At 34.9% G+C, this 14,784-nt stretch overlaps 1 protein-coding gene across 1 annotated transcript; it reads left to right on the top strand.

Moving 5' to 3' along the window:
* Positions 1-411: 411 nt before the first annotated feature.
* Positions 412-12,881, top strand: TNFAIP6 (TNF alpha induced protein 6). Its single transcript, XM_045825916.1, has 6 exons — positions 412-570; positions 3,723-3,860; positions 5,289-5,450; positions 8,698-8,926; positions 10,635-10,675; positions 12,208-12,881. The coding sequence occupies exons 1-6, from the start codon at positions 477-479 to the stop codon at positions 12,375-12,377; spliced, it is 834 nt and encodes a 277-aa protein (XP_045681872.1). The 5' UTR covers positions 412-476; the 3' UTR covers positions 12,378-12,881.
* Positions 12,882-14,784: the final 1,903 nt, after the last annotated feature.

Below are 14,784 nucleotides of genomic sequence, written 5' to 3'. Positions count from 1 at the left end.
TCTGCTAACCACAATAAACCAAGGGTGCGACAGACCCTACCCCAGGAGAAAAGCAGATAGAGGGTAAAGAAATCTACATCCCTGGAGATGGTTTAGGATTTTCCAAATTACACACACTTTTTGTTTTAAATCACTGCTGACTCTGCATCAAGTTACACAAACTTCCTAATAGAAAAGTGTCTGTGATGGACAGAATTAATGAACACCTCATGTAAGTGAATTTTAGAATGTAGATGATCACTATATCCTCAGTTGTAGTTGCCAATGCAAATGAGTCAGAGGATTTGCTTCAGACACTGAGTTAATTGTGAAACTCTGCAGCGGGAAATGCCATTGGAGAGTAGTTGCTGACCTCACAGTTGAAAAAACCATTTAAAAGATGTGGAAACCAGATGTTTCAGTCGCATTGCAGCCTCTGCCCTGAGAACTCATCCTGAGGAGCCCCTAATAGGCTATTACTTCTCTACGACCAAGATATGATCTTCTTAATTTACTTCTTTGTCTTGCTGTGGGAAGAGGCTCATGGATGGGGATACAAGAACGGAATTTTTCACAACTCCATATGGCTTGGTAAGAAACTGCACTCACTAAGCTTCTTGTTGAGAATGTCACTTCTTTGAATTGATGGAGAAGTGAATCAAAACTGTAGTTTTTTCTGTTCTGTTCAAGCCTGATGTTTTCAAAGAAAATGCTAAGGAAAGATAGCTTTCAGAATGCCTATACCACTTTTAAATAGTGTTCCTGCCTTCTAAAGTTTAAAAATGGCTTTTTGTACAGTAAATTTTTCAGTAAAAAAATAGAGATTAATATTTATATTCCATACAAAAGTATATTTTAAAATTTTAATAACAGATGTGGTGGTATAATGGGGCATGTTTCTTTAACAAAAAAAAAACACCAACTTATTATTTTGCTTTTATTTCAATGCATTTGCAGTCAGATTTTATAGCAGGTAATAGTACCAGAACCATAACAGGTAAAGTGGAATATACAATAACTTTATAATCATTTCTCCAGGTATTCTGACTTGTAGTACATAGCTTGCTTTTTTCCAAATAATTTTGACTAGTTTGACGAAGCAAGCTTATAATACAGAAAAAAAAATTAAAGCTTGTATTTCTGAATGCTTTCCTACCACTTTGATTCCTTTTTTTGAACTATCCATGTACTTTTTTACCCCTTTTGTTAGACAAGAAGAGTTGCTTTTGTTGTTGGTTTTGTTAAATATAAGTGAGGAATGACATGGGCCTAACTGTGAATACAAACAATAGACCAAAAAAGCCAAATACGCAAAACCCAAAATACCCTTTATAATATTCTAAACAATACTTTCATTTTCATGATATAAATTAATAGTGCTCTATGTCCATTATTGTGTTTTATAGTGAAAATATTTTGAATTCTCAAGAAGAAAATTGAGGGATTCTTGTATAAAATAAGAAAATAAAGCAAAAGCAAAATTAACCTACATCCTGGTTTTATGCTTGCTAAGTAGCACACAGTTATAGAATATTCCAGCTTGTTTCTCCCTGGTAATAATAACTGCAGTCATGCGGATTTCATTAAAAAGCTTGATTTGCAATGCACAGTCTTTCCCCCTCTTTTTGCAGCTTGAGCCAGTGAGCTAGTTTCGTGCCGAACAGTGAGATGCATTTGGCCAAGATGGGGTCTGGGATTTACTAGAGGAATGAACAAGTCTCTGTTTATTGTCACTGCACACAATCAAACCTTGGAAATATGCACATTTTTTTAGACATGAGAAAGATTGTCATGAAGCTAGTAAGAATGAAACCCACATGGATGAACTTTGAAATGCTGTAAAACTTTCTGATGATCAAGTAATTTGGAGCTATTGTTGGTTTTCTTAAAAAGCGATTTTGTATTTTACAAAAATATAAACCTGAATAATAGAAGTTCAGTCCTAGAGGTAGAGAGAGCAAACCTGAATGTTTGTTAATAGTGTGCTGCAAATTTGAGGCTTGGGGTAATTGCACATTGCTTCAATCTGGGACAAATTATTGACCAGTCAACCTAGCACAAATTATTTACAGTTGGTTAGGTCAATATAGTATTAGAAACTATTTAAGAAGGAAAGGCAGTTGGATTAAAAGGCAAGAATCAGATAGCAACTATCAAGAACAAGGCACTTTAAACCCTTGGTTTCTGGTACACCCTGGTAAGATGAGAAGGCTGAAATAGAGGACCCCTAAGGTTGATTTTTAACTCTAGTATCATAAGTTGAACCATCATAAACAGGGACTATCTGTGCTTGAATTGCCCACTAGTGTCTAAGTTGCTTGGGCACAGGATTTGATCCATGGCACCTAGCAAAGTACCTCACAGTATGTGCTCAAAACAACCAGATTGGAAACTAGTGAAAGTGTAGTTAACTGAGGCTTTACCATAAAAAGGAGGAAATGACCTTGTGTTCTCTGACCTAGCAGTATCAGATTGATTAAGGTCTTCAGTAATGGGCCTTTACTATATAATATATAAGAAGATCTCGTCCAGAGAAACAGGAAAAATGCCAAATAGTATCGCCTGTTCAACTGTGGCAATGTCAACTTCAGCCTGGGGAGGAGAGCAAGGAACAGTATTTCTAACAGAGCTGGCTTCATGTCACTGCCTGCCAAGATATATGTGTTCTCATTGAAAATGGTCTTAATGGTAGCTGAATGCACAGGACAGGGCACAGGGACTGAATTACTATGACAGTCTACATGGAACTGTTAGAGCTGTCTTATGATTACTGTCCTGGGAATCTTTCCACATTGTTTCCATGGCAAAATGTGCTTCCAACTCAAAACAATCAATTTAAATAGTGATCTACTGGGAGACAACTCATGTATGATTTAACACCACCAAAAATACGTTGGGAACAAATATAAACTAAAAGAAAACAAAACAGATAAAGAACTTAGGAACCAGTAGTTAGGTGTGTCCAGGTTTTTCTCTGCTGTGTTTGAATCTAGTTTTTTTTTAATTTTTTTGTTTATTGATTTGAGAGAGAGAGGAAAGAAGAGAGAGAGAGAGAGACAGCCATTTGTTGTTCCACTTATTGATGCATTCATTCGTTCATTCTTGTACATGTCCTGACTGGGGATTGAATCCGAAACCTTGGCATTGGGGTCGATGCTCCAACCAAATGAGCTTACCCAGCCAAGGCAGTGTTATTTTCTTTAATGCAATATCTGTTTGCTTTAGATTCCTTCAAACTTTCTCTCAGTTTTTTGTTTACTAAATTCTCACTTACATTGCATTAGTCATTTTCCTCAAATGGATATTTTGGCTTATTTTTCTCCATCATTGTGAGCCTACAAAATGGATCAATTTTCATGGTTTCCTTTGCCTTCACCTCCTTTTTTCTCCTATTAGTTACCTTTCCAAGTTTTATGTGAGTTAAAGCCAAAAAAAGTAAAAACTTTTTCACTTTTGGTAGTGTAGAAATACAATGTGCTAAACTCTTTCATGCTGTCAGTTCAGAAACATAATTTAGCCTTGATTTTCTGTCTATGCCACCAGATTTCCCGAAAATTCCCCCTCATCCATAATTTTTCCCCAAAGCTTTCTAATAATGAAAAATGTAGTTACCCAAGGCAGCTGAACTAGGGAACACTTTGGCAGGAACAATAGCTGATGTAATCTTCCAGCTGAGGTCACAAAATTTCCCTTGTTCCACAAGAATTATAGCAGTGCATTTATAACATTTTGTGAATTCACAGAACAAGCAGCAGGCGTGTACCACAGAGAAGCTCGGTCTGGCAAGTACAAGCTCACCTACACAGAAGCAAAGGAGGTGTGCGAATATGAAGGTGGCCGTCTCGCCACTTACAAGCAGCTAGAGGCAGCCAGAAAAATTGGTAAATGATTTAACAATGACTTTCTTTCTCTGTCGCCCTCGGGGGAAAAATGTTCCACCTTTCCTGTAACCTCTCAGTAAGTCTTCTCTATTCTACCCTAACTGTTCTCTAAGCCCCTATGCCATCTCTGCCCTCTGGCTTTTCCCATCTTCTCTGCCTAGAGCTGCTAGTGGAAAGTTTCCAGCACTAGCAACTTATTTGGGGATACAGCCCACTATGAGATAAGTGAAAATCATAAGAAAACATGAAGACATTAACCCAGTATCATTTAAATTCCTCATAAATGTAAATCCATTACTATTCATTTTTAATACTGTTCCATCTCTTATTGACTTCTGAGTACAGGTTTCCTCAGCAGTTAGATGATGTTCCTACATCGAATCTTACAAGGAAATTTACTTGGCAGGAAAAAACATTGAATTTAGTGGGTTTTTTTCTAATTTTTTCAATGTTTTCTTTGTTTAACATTATGTGGGAGAATGCATTTGTATTTCAGGGTTAAAAGTTATGAGAAAAAGGAGGATAAGCAAGTTATGAGACAGCAGGAGAAAAGAACTGGGAAAATGATGTCAGGAGACCTGGTGAAAACCCAATTATCAACTAGTGCTTTTTGTTTCTTTACTTTAAAAAATGGCCTGCTACCGTCTCTCTCGGGCTTTCAGGAGTTTCCAAAAGGCCACTCACATTTGGAACTCTTCTCCATTGAAGAAACACTTTTGCTGATAGGAAAATAATTGGCAAAGGTTATGCTATTATTATACATTACCCAAGGCAAAAATACAGGTGTTCTCTAAAATGCCCCAAAGTCTCCCCAGATAACTGCTCATTCTGTTCCCACAGGACTGAGTGACACAGTAACAGGAATGATGGATACAAAAGCCAGAGCCATTACTAGCTGCCCTGGTCTTCAAGTAAAATAGTTCTTGGATGGCACTGGCAAATATTTGAACAGCCTCCACTGCTGAGCAAGAAAAATAGGGCTGAGACCTTGTTTGAAATCTATGAGTGCTTTTATCCCTCTTCAATTTTTCAAAAATATCAGCGATATCTTAATTGGTCCTGAAATAGAAATTAATTAAACTATCATCCAAAACTTTTTTTCATGATTGATAGTAATTTTAGAAATTATCTCATTGTACTAGATAGGTCATTGGTGAAAAGAAGCCAGCTCTGAACGTACACTGTTTTCATATTCATGGTATTATGATTTCTAGTTCATTGCATCTTATTTTTTAAGATGTAATTTTCTAGTAAAAGTCAGATGTTATATTTTAGAGGTGTTCCAATTTTATGTTATTTATTTAAAAGAAAACAATTTTCACCCTTTTGCATGAAACTGTTACTGCTGGAAGGGGCCATCATTGTAAAGATAAGCTTCTCTCAGCTGAGATTACCAGTTAAGTGTAAAACCTATTCATTCTCTTGCAGGATTTCATGTCTGTGCTGCTGGGTGGATGGCCAAGGGCAGAGTTGGATACCCCATTGTGAAGCCAGGGCCCAACTGTGGATTTGGAAAAACTGGTATTATTGATTACGGAGTCCGTCTCAACAAGAGTGAAAAATGGGATGCTTATTGCTACAACCCACATGGTTTGTTAAAAATAATGATTTTTATACTTTGCAAAAAGTTACATTACTAAGAGGTTGTTAAAAACTTTTTTCCAGAGATAAATCAATTTAGTGATGATAATCACTAACAATTACCACGCATTGAGCGATTATGCTGTGTCAGACACTGATTTACGTTCCTTATCTACTGTCACTCGGTATTTACCACCCTGCAAGGAAGTATTTTTATACCCATTTAAAATTTTTCAAAATGTTTATTGATTTGAGAGAGAGAGAAATACCAATAGGTTGCCTCCCATCCCCATCCCCATCAGGGATCAAACCTGTAAACTAGGTGCCTGTATTTTGCTGTGTATAATGTGCCGTGTATAATGCACTCAAACTTGCAGGAAAAAATCTCGTTTTAATTTTTTTATTAAATTATTTATTTATTTGTATATAGATACTAGTTTTGTGTATTATAAAGAAATTTTAACATTCATTTTTTAACATATTATGGTATAAGTACAAGAAATTTTATTTGCCAGTAATAAATTTATGGTATTTATACATCATAGGAAGCCAAGAACTCTTCATCATTGGCAATGTCAGAAGTGCCATCTTCTTCAATTTCTACATTACATTATAAACCTAAATAAAAGAATTAAAAACATTTATATAGATACAGAATTAGTACTACCCATGCATAATGTGCATCCTTATTTTTCCCTCAAAAATTTGGGCAAAAATATGTGTATTATAGACAGCAAAATACAGCATATGCCCTGACTGGAAGTTGGACCTTCAACCTTTTGGTGTACAAGATAATGCTCCAACCAACTGAGCTATACCGGCAAAAGCTATACCATTTTAGAAATCAGGAAAACGGTTTAAGAGCTTAAGTAATTGACCTGGCTGAGTGCTCAGTTGGTTGGAGTGTGGCCCTGTACACCAAAACGTTGCAGGATCGATCCTGGTTGGAGCGTATATGGGAGGCAACCAATTGATGTTTCTCTCTCAAATCAATGTTTCTCTCTTTGTCTCTCTCCTTCTCTGAGTCTTTGCTCTTTCTCTAAAATCAATAAAAAACTTATCCTCAGGTGAGGATTAAAATATAAATGAATAACCCTGGCTGGTGTGGCACAGTGGGTTGAGCACTGGCCTGGGAACAGAAAGGTCATTGGTTCCATTCCCAGTCAGGGCATGTGCCTGGGTTGCAGGCCAAGGTTCCAGGGTGGAGGTGTGCGAGAGGCAACCAATTGATTTTTTTTTCCTCTGGCACATTGATATTTCTCTCCCTCTCTTTCTTCCTCTCTTCCCCCCCTCTAATGTACATACATACATACATACATAAAATCTTATCAATAAATAAAAAATAGGTTGAGTAACTTATCCAAACTTAGGCTAGGTCCTCAAGGATCTAGTCAACTTTGTGAATCTATTATTTTCAAAATAAAAATATGAAGCAATAACTATATGTAGTATAAAATATCCAGCTGAATAGATATAGCTAAATAGACAACCAAAATAGTTCAATATTTGAATTTTTATCCTAACCTAACAATGTATACAATAAAGAAAAGATTTTATGGGACAGAGCAAGTCACTCCACAAGCTGGCACTGTATAGACTTAAGTACACATATAAACTATGTATTATATAAATTTTAATAACGTAATAAGAATAGCTTACATTTTGTATAACATCCTTAGGTTATCTTCCCTGTTTTATCCTCAGAATAATCTTGTGAACAGTGATAGGAGAGGCATGATTATGCTTATTTTCCCAGTAAAGAAACTGAGATGTGGGGTGGTCACAAAGCACTCGGACTGGACCTCCGATCTTTGTCACTCCCCAACCTTTCTAGGACCCTCTTCTACTTTGGAGATAAGTTTCCTTAACATCTATGGCAGTGAAGATGCTAATAAAAAATTTTTAAATAGTTACTTTAAAGAAGAATATTCTTGGCAGAAGCATGAAATTGATACAATGAAAAATATCAATTGCTACCAGAGTCAGCACTACCCAGATTATTTTTGAGTTTCCAGGTTTTCTTTTATTTTTCAAGACACTAGACACTTACTTGATATGGAATTAAAATTAATCAGGGACCATCCAGAGCTTTCCCTCTAGGTCATACTACAAGTCATTGGTTCTGGCCAAGGTTGTTCTTATAACAGGTTATGTGACACAATATAAATCTATAAAATTAAAAAAAAATTATAAACTAACCAACTGAACTACACCTTAGCTATGTAGTTCAGTTGGTTAGAGCATGGATCTGTTATGCCAGGGTTGTGGGTTCCATCCCCAGTCAGGGCACATACAGGAATCAGCTGATGAATGCATAAATAAGTAGAACAACAAACTGACATCTGTCTTTCTCTCTCTCATATAATATCTATAAATATTTTTTTAATTTAAAAAAATGACTTAAAAAAACAAACATAAATATGTTGACCAAATTCTTAAATAAGACTAGGTGTTAGTTTTTAGGTAAAAACCCATAAAAAGAGTGTAAAAGGATTATAAATTATTCCTTGTAACTGGATTAGAGTGACCTTCAAAGTCTCTTATAATCCTGAAATTCTACAGTGATTTTCCAAACAGAATTTATTAGACTCTTATATATATTTTTTTAAAATTTTATTTATTTATTTTCAGAGAGGGACGGGAGGGGGGAGAGAGAGAGAGAGAGAGAGAGAGAAACATCAATGTGCAGTTACTGGGGGTCATGGCCTGCAACCCAGGCATGTACCCTGACTGGGAATCAAACCTGCGACATTTTGGTTCGCAGCCTGCGCCCAGTCCACTGAGCTATGCCAGCCAGGGCTAGAGACTCTTTATTCTAAATATTCAAGTCCGTGAAGACACAGGGATGACACCACAGGACAAAAAATCCCTGCTGTCTTGACTGGGCTGTTGGTAGTATGAATATATGTATTTGTCAAAGCATACGGATGTGTACTCATTAAGCATTTTATGCTTAAATGATAAAAAGAAGCAAAAAATGTAACCAGGAGCACAATTAAATTAGTATTTTTTATTGTTGCTTTATTTCTTAAAAATTCACAAATGTCTGCTTATTTTAGAGAATTGAGCAATTATTGATGAAAAATTCCTTTATTCTTTAGCTGCAAGAATACACTATGTAGTATAAGTAATGTATTTAAGTTATTTCTTTACTATTTCATAAAGAGTAATAAATAGATAAACAGTAAGATGTGAATATCATTTTAAAGTAGAAATAATTTTTTTCTAATGCTTTCTTTTTTTTTTTTCATTTTAGCAAAAGAATGCGGTGGTATCTTTACAGATCCAAAGAGAATTTTTAAATCACCAGGCTTCCCAAATGAGTATGACGATAACCAGATCTGCTACTGGCACATTAGACTCCAGTATGGTCAGCGTATTCACCTGAGTTTCTTGGACTTTGACCTTGAAGATGACCCAGCTTGCCTGGCTGACTATTTTGAAATATATGACAGTTACGACGATATCCATGGCTTTGTGGGAAGGTATGTGCTGTTTCCCCATACATGAAGCTAAAGGAACATTCAACATTGTGTTTAATGTTTCTTTAATTTCCCCCAACTGTCCCTACAATATTGATTTTCCAGTGTTTCTACACTCCTACAACACCGTACACTGTTTAAACAAAGATTTTTCGTAGTATGTTAAATCACCGTCAGCTGCTATTTATTTTTAAAATAGTGATAGCCACCTTTTGATTATTGTTAAGCTGTAACAATTAGTTTTATAGTCTATTTAGAAAGACCTCAGGATTAACTAACAACAGGAAAAAGAAAGATGTGAGATGGGAAATTCATTGAAGTTTTAAGTGTTCTAATTTCTGTCAACCTCTAAAAATAATGATAAACTCAGTAATTGGTGCCTTTCTTCTGTGTATGAAGCATGTGCTAAGATTTATGTGTATAAAGTAAATAAGCAAATTATAGTTTCTTCTTTCACACAATTTAGCTAAACCTACAATAGAAGCTTCTTAAAAATAGCTTTCTTTGCCATAAAAAGCAACTGCTCTTTTCCTCAACATTTTTCCCATGGTTTTCAACATGTGTGCTGGGACACAATGTTTTTGTGTTTTTGCCCCCCCAAATTTAACATAGTTTAAATTTTGAGAGTCTCACAAAATATTGCAATTTAAAGAGTGAGCAATTAGGTGCTTTCTATATTCAGGTCACTATTTAATAATGTCCATACACTATCAGTTATCAATTCTCCATTATCCATGACAGTTGTTATTTAATAAAAGAATATGATATTGGGGACAATTAAAAATGACAGACTCAAGAGTTTTTATGTTGACTTTGAAATGTGTAATTAAATACAAAGACAAATAAAGGCATTTCTTGAATAAATGAACAACTTTTTGGAGAGAAGTGTGTTTTGTTTTGTTCCTTGGCTGAGACTACTGCCATATAAAAAATACAAATAGTTTTTAAAGTAGTTTCAAAAAGACGTGAAGTGGGTTGAAGGAATTAAGGACAAAATATTTTTTGAAAGAATGTACCTCCTTCCTTGGATTTAGGATGATGTTTTTATTCTAAACCTAGTTTCACAAATCAATTACAACCCTAGATTTTTTAAAAATTAACATTTTAAAAAAATGTCAACAGGTTATAAATATATATTGTGTAATTTACCATTGTAATAGACTTTCCACCCCTCCAAAATAAATTACACTTTTGGGAACTGACAGAGCCCTTAGCTCTTATATAATGTGCAAGGGAGTCCCTTTCAAGGCATGATTTTTATTAAAATAAAACTCTTTTATATCTCTAAGTTCCAATGTAATTTTTCTATGTTTAAATCTATATACTCTAGAATTTTAAAATATAATATCACCAACTATACACTCATTGTCTTTCTACTGTGAAGAAAACTTTATGAGATTAATCAGAAACAAATTTTTAATTTTCCAAAAAGATTCAATTGTCTGCTACACAAATAGTTTTGTAGGTACAGAGAGCAGAAATGTCACATCCTTTCTTAAGAATCTCATTACTTTCTTGAGAAGATTACTTCAAATAATGTTTTACTCTCTTCTCCCTTACAAATTCAAATTTAAAAAAAACAATAAAATATTACTAAAATGAGCCATTACTTAGGCTAAATAAAGCACTCTAGGTATTGATAAGAGCTACTTGCAATAGCTATATAATATTGATTCATGTGACCTCTGTTTTTTAAAAAATTCCTTTTCAGATTCTGTGGGAATGAGCTTCCAGAAGACATCATTAGTACAGGTAATGGCTCTAAATTAAGGAACAAATAACTATGATTTCTTTTCTCAGTGTCATTGAAAGTGAAAGACCCAGTAGTCATTACTATTTAATTTTTCAAGTTGAGAGAACTGTGGACAGATGTAGTTTGCTGGCTTGTGAAATTCAGAGTATTTATTTATAGTTAAAGAAAGATTTATGGCAACTTCTTATACTGAAAATGTGTAGATTCTTGCTATTTGCAGAAAATGCAGTCTGAGATAGTCTTGAATCAGCAATCCATGAATTCTGCTGTGGGTTATAATTTCCATAAAATGTAATAAAAGGCCAAAATGTTTCATTGATAAAGAATTGAAGTAATTTACAAAGTAGTTAAAAATACCTTCTGTTGCCCTGGCTGGGTGGCTCAGTTGGTTGGAGCATCCTCCCATTTGCCAGAAGGTTGCAGTTTAACCTCCTGCCAGGGCACTTACCTAAGCTGTGGACTCCATCCCCAGTTGGGGCAAATATGGGAGGCAACCCATCGATGTTTCTCACATGGATGTGTCTCTTTCTCTTTCCCTTCCCCTCTCTGTAAAATCAATAAACATGTCCTCAAGTGAGGACTGAAAAAAATACCTTCTGCCACTGAAAAAATTTTACAACTTACTTATTGCATTTTTAAATCTTAGTATAGCATTTCCCAGAGAGAGTCATGAAGAGCATAATACTGTAAAAAGTTTTTTAAAAGGTGCTACATGACAAAAGGGCTCTAAGGTTAAATAAATTTGGGTAACATTGAGTTCAATAATGTTAAACAGGTTTCTTTATTGGAAAACAGCAGAGATCTTTTAATATGCTTATTATACATAGTGCATCTCAAAAGGCTACCTATGGTTGGCAATGCTTTCCCAATTGCTTTCCTCCAGCAAATTATTTTGTATGCCTTTGTTGCATGAAATGTAACCTCAAGAAATGTCCTTGTAGCTTAATGTCATTAAGCAATACCACTGCTATTAACCCAAACTGCTATTTTCTGGCTAAGAACATTTCTTTTCTTAGATGTCATTTTCCTTTTTATTTTCATCACCAGTGTTAGTATTTGGCATTTTACATGCTATATTTTTCCTTCAAACCATAAAATTATCACAATGCTCATGCAATTAAAAGCAACAGTCCTCAAGCTCAGATACTACTAGCTACATTACTCACACACCCTAGCCTTGCACACAATTTTCATTTATTCATCATTATCAGAAAAGATGGAATTGCTTGTTCAATTCTTGAATGAATAATGCTTAAAACTTATTAATTCATTACTCTGTTACAATCTCCCAAGGAAAAACGAACTTTTAAAATCTTTTGTTCATCTAGTATTCTTGTCTTAAGGACGTATTTTGTTAACTGAAAGTTAAAAGAAGACATCTTATGAGCTGTAGGAGGTAGATGGGGGATGAGAATCCTATTTTTAAAAAGAGAGGGAGGGAAAGTCAAAAGGAAGCCCTGAAAGGACATTTTTGTCAGCTAAATTGAAGGAGACTAACATCTTTGTTCTTTTGCATCCTCTTCCTCCCCAGGAAATGTCATGACCTTAAAGTTTCTAAGTGATGCTTCTGTGACTGCAGGAGGTTTCCAAATCAAATATGTTGCAGTAGATCCTCCATCAAAATCCAGTCAAGGAAAAAATACAAGCACTATTGCTACTGGAAATAAAAACTTTTTAGCTGGAAGATTTAGCCATTTATAAATCAAAAAAGATATTTAGTATTTATGTTTGTATCTTTTGGAACCCCTTGGATCTCACTTTTATATTTTTATTATTGTTATTAGCATTTATTTATTACTTTTCTAAATGTAAATGTAATACCTATAATTTTGAGAAAATTGGAAACTGCAACAGTGTGCAGATGATGCATTGTAAAAAAATACAGAAAACGTTAAATGAATAAAATCTCTCATAATCCCACTACATGAAAATAACAGGTATTAACATTTACATATTTTTTAGTCATTTTTTGATTTGTGGTATCTGTATATATGCATTTGTATCTGAAATTTTGGAATTCTGCCCCATATTTTACATCTTTTTTAACCTTGAAATACATAGCTTAAGTATTTCCCCATATGACTGGGTATTGTGCAAAATCATGATTTTGAACAGCTGTAAAATATTCCATGGTATGATTGTTTCTTACTTTATTTTAACCTCTCTCTGTTATGGATTTTTTATGTCGTTTTTCATAAATAGTATTTCAATAAACATCCTTGAACATAGGCATTTGTACAGCTCTCTAATTATTGGGGATAGGGTGCTAGAAGTAGCCTTACTGAGTCACAGATAAATTAAAATAGAATTTTCTTTTTTGATAAGCAAAAATAACATAACATTGTGGTTTGAATTTGCAGTGTGGTTAATGGTTGATTTATATATTATTTGTCCAGTTTCATTTCTTTTATGACTTATTATTCCTTTTTACTTGTTTAGTATATTGTATTCATTATGTTATTACAGTTGTCCTACTTGATCCCCCTTTGCCCCCTTCCACCCAGTACTTCCCTCCAGCAATCCCCCCTTAGTTCATGTCCATGGGTCATGCATATAAGTTCTTTGGCTTCTCCATTTCCTGTACTGTTCTTAACATCCCCCTGTCTATTTTGTACCTACCAATTATGTTTATTATTCCTTGTACCTTTTCCCCCATTCTCCCACTTCCCCATCTCCACTGATAACCCTCTAAATGATCTCCATACCTATGACTCTCTTCCTGATCAGGTTGTTGGGTTTCTTTGTTTGTTTTAGATTGAGTTGTTGATAGCTGTGAATCTGTTGCCTTTTTAATGTTCATAGTTTTGATCTTCTTGTTCTTAAATAAGTCCCTTTACATTTCATATAATAATGGCCTGGTGATGATATACTCCTTTAGCTTTACTTTGTCTGGGAAGCACTTTATCTGTCCTTCCATTCTAAATGATAGCTTTTCTGGATAGAGTAATCTTGAATGTAGTTTCTTGCTTTTCATGACTTTGAACACTTCTTGCCTATGTAGTTTCTTTTGAGAAATCAGTTGATAGCTTTTTTCTTTTTTTAAAATATACTTTGTTGATTATGTTATTACAGTTGTCACATTTTTTTCTCCCCTTTATCCCCCTCCACCCTATATCCCCCTCCCAACAGCATTCTACCCGCCCTTAGTTTATGCCCATGGGTCTTACATATCAGTTCTTTGGCTTCTCCATTTCCCATAATATAATTAACTTCCCCCCATCTATTTTGTACCTACCAATTATGCTTCTTATTTCCTGTACCTTTCCCCCATTCTCTCCACTCCCTCTCCTCACTGACAACCCTCTATGTTTTCCCCATTTATGTGATTCTGTTCTTGTTCTAGTTGTTTGCATAGTTTGTTTTTGTTTTTGTTTTTTATGTTCAGTTGTTGATAGTTTGTAGTTTGCCATCATTTTACTCTTCATGGTTTTAATCTTCTTCTTTTTCTTAGATAAGTCCCTTGACATTTCATATAATAAGGACTTGGTGATGATGAACTCCTTTAACTTGACCTTATCTGAGAAGCACTTTATCTGCCCTTCCATTCTAAATGAAAGCTCTGCTGGGTAGAGTAATCTTGGATGCAGATCCTTGCCTTTCCTGACTTGGAATACTTCTTTCCAGCCCCTTCTTGCCTGCAAGATTTCTTTTGAGAAATCAGCTGACAGTCTTATGGGAAGTCCTTTGTAGGTAACTGTCTCCTTTCCTCTTGCTGCTTTTAAGATTCTCTCTTTACCTTTAATCTTGCGTAATGTAATTATGATGTGCTTTGTGTTCCTCCTTGGGTCCAACTTCTTTGGGACTCCCTGAGCTTCCTGGACTTCCTGGAAGTCTATTTCCATTGCTAGATTGGGGAAGTTCTCCTTCATCATTTTTTCAGATAATTTTTCAATTTCTTGCTCTTCCTCTTCTCCTTCTGGCACAAGTATGATTCTGATATTGGAACATTTAAGGTTGTCCTGGAGGTTCCTAAGCCTCTCCTCATTTTTTTGCATTCTTGTTCCTTCATTCTATCCTGGCTGAAAGTTTATTTCTTCCTTCTGCTCCAAATCATTGATCTGAGTCCTGGTTTCCTTCCCTTCACTGTTGGTTCCCTGTGTATTTTTAT

Source organism: Phyllostomus hastatus, unplaced genomic scaffold, assembly GCF_019186645.2.
Source record: "Phyllostomus hastatus isolate PE091 unplaced genomic scaffold, TTU_PhHast_1.1 phas_contig_1, whole genome shotgun sequence".
Classification (NCBI taxonomy): domain Eukaryota; kingdom Metazoa; phylum Chordata; class Mammalia; order Chiroptera; family Phyllostomidae; genus Phyllostomus; species Phyllostomus hastatus.
Note: the sequence above shows the minus strand (reverse complement) of the source record. Positions and strands in the feature narration are given on the sequence as shown.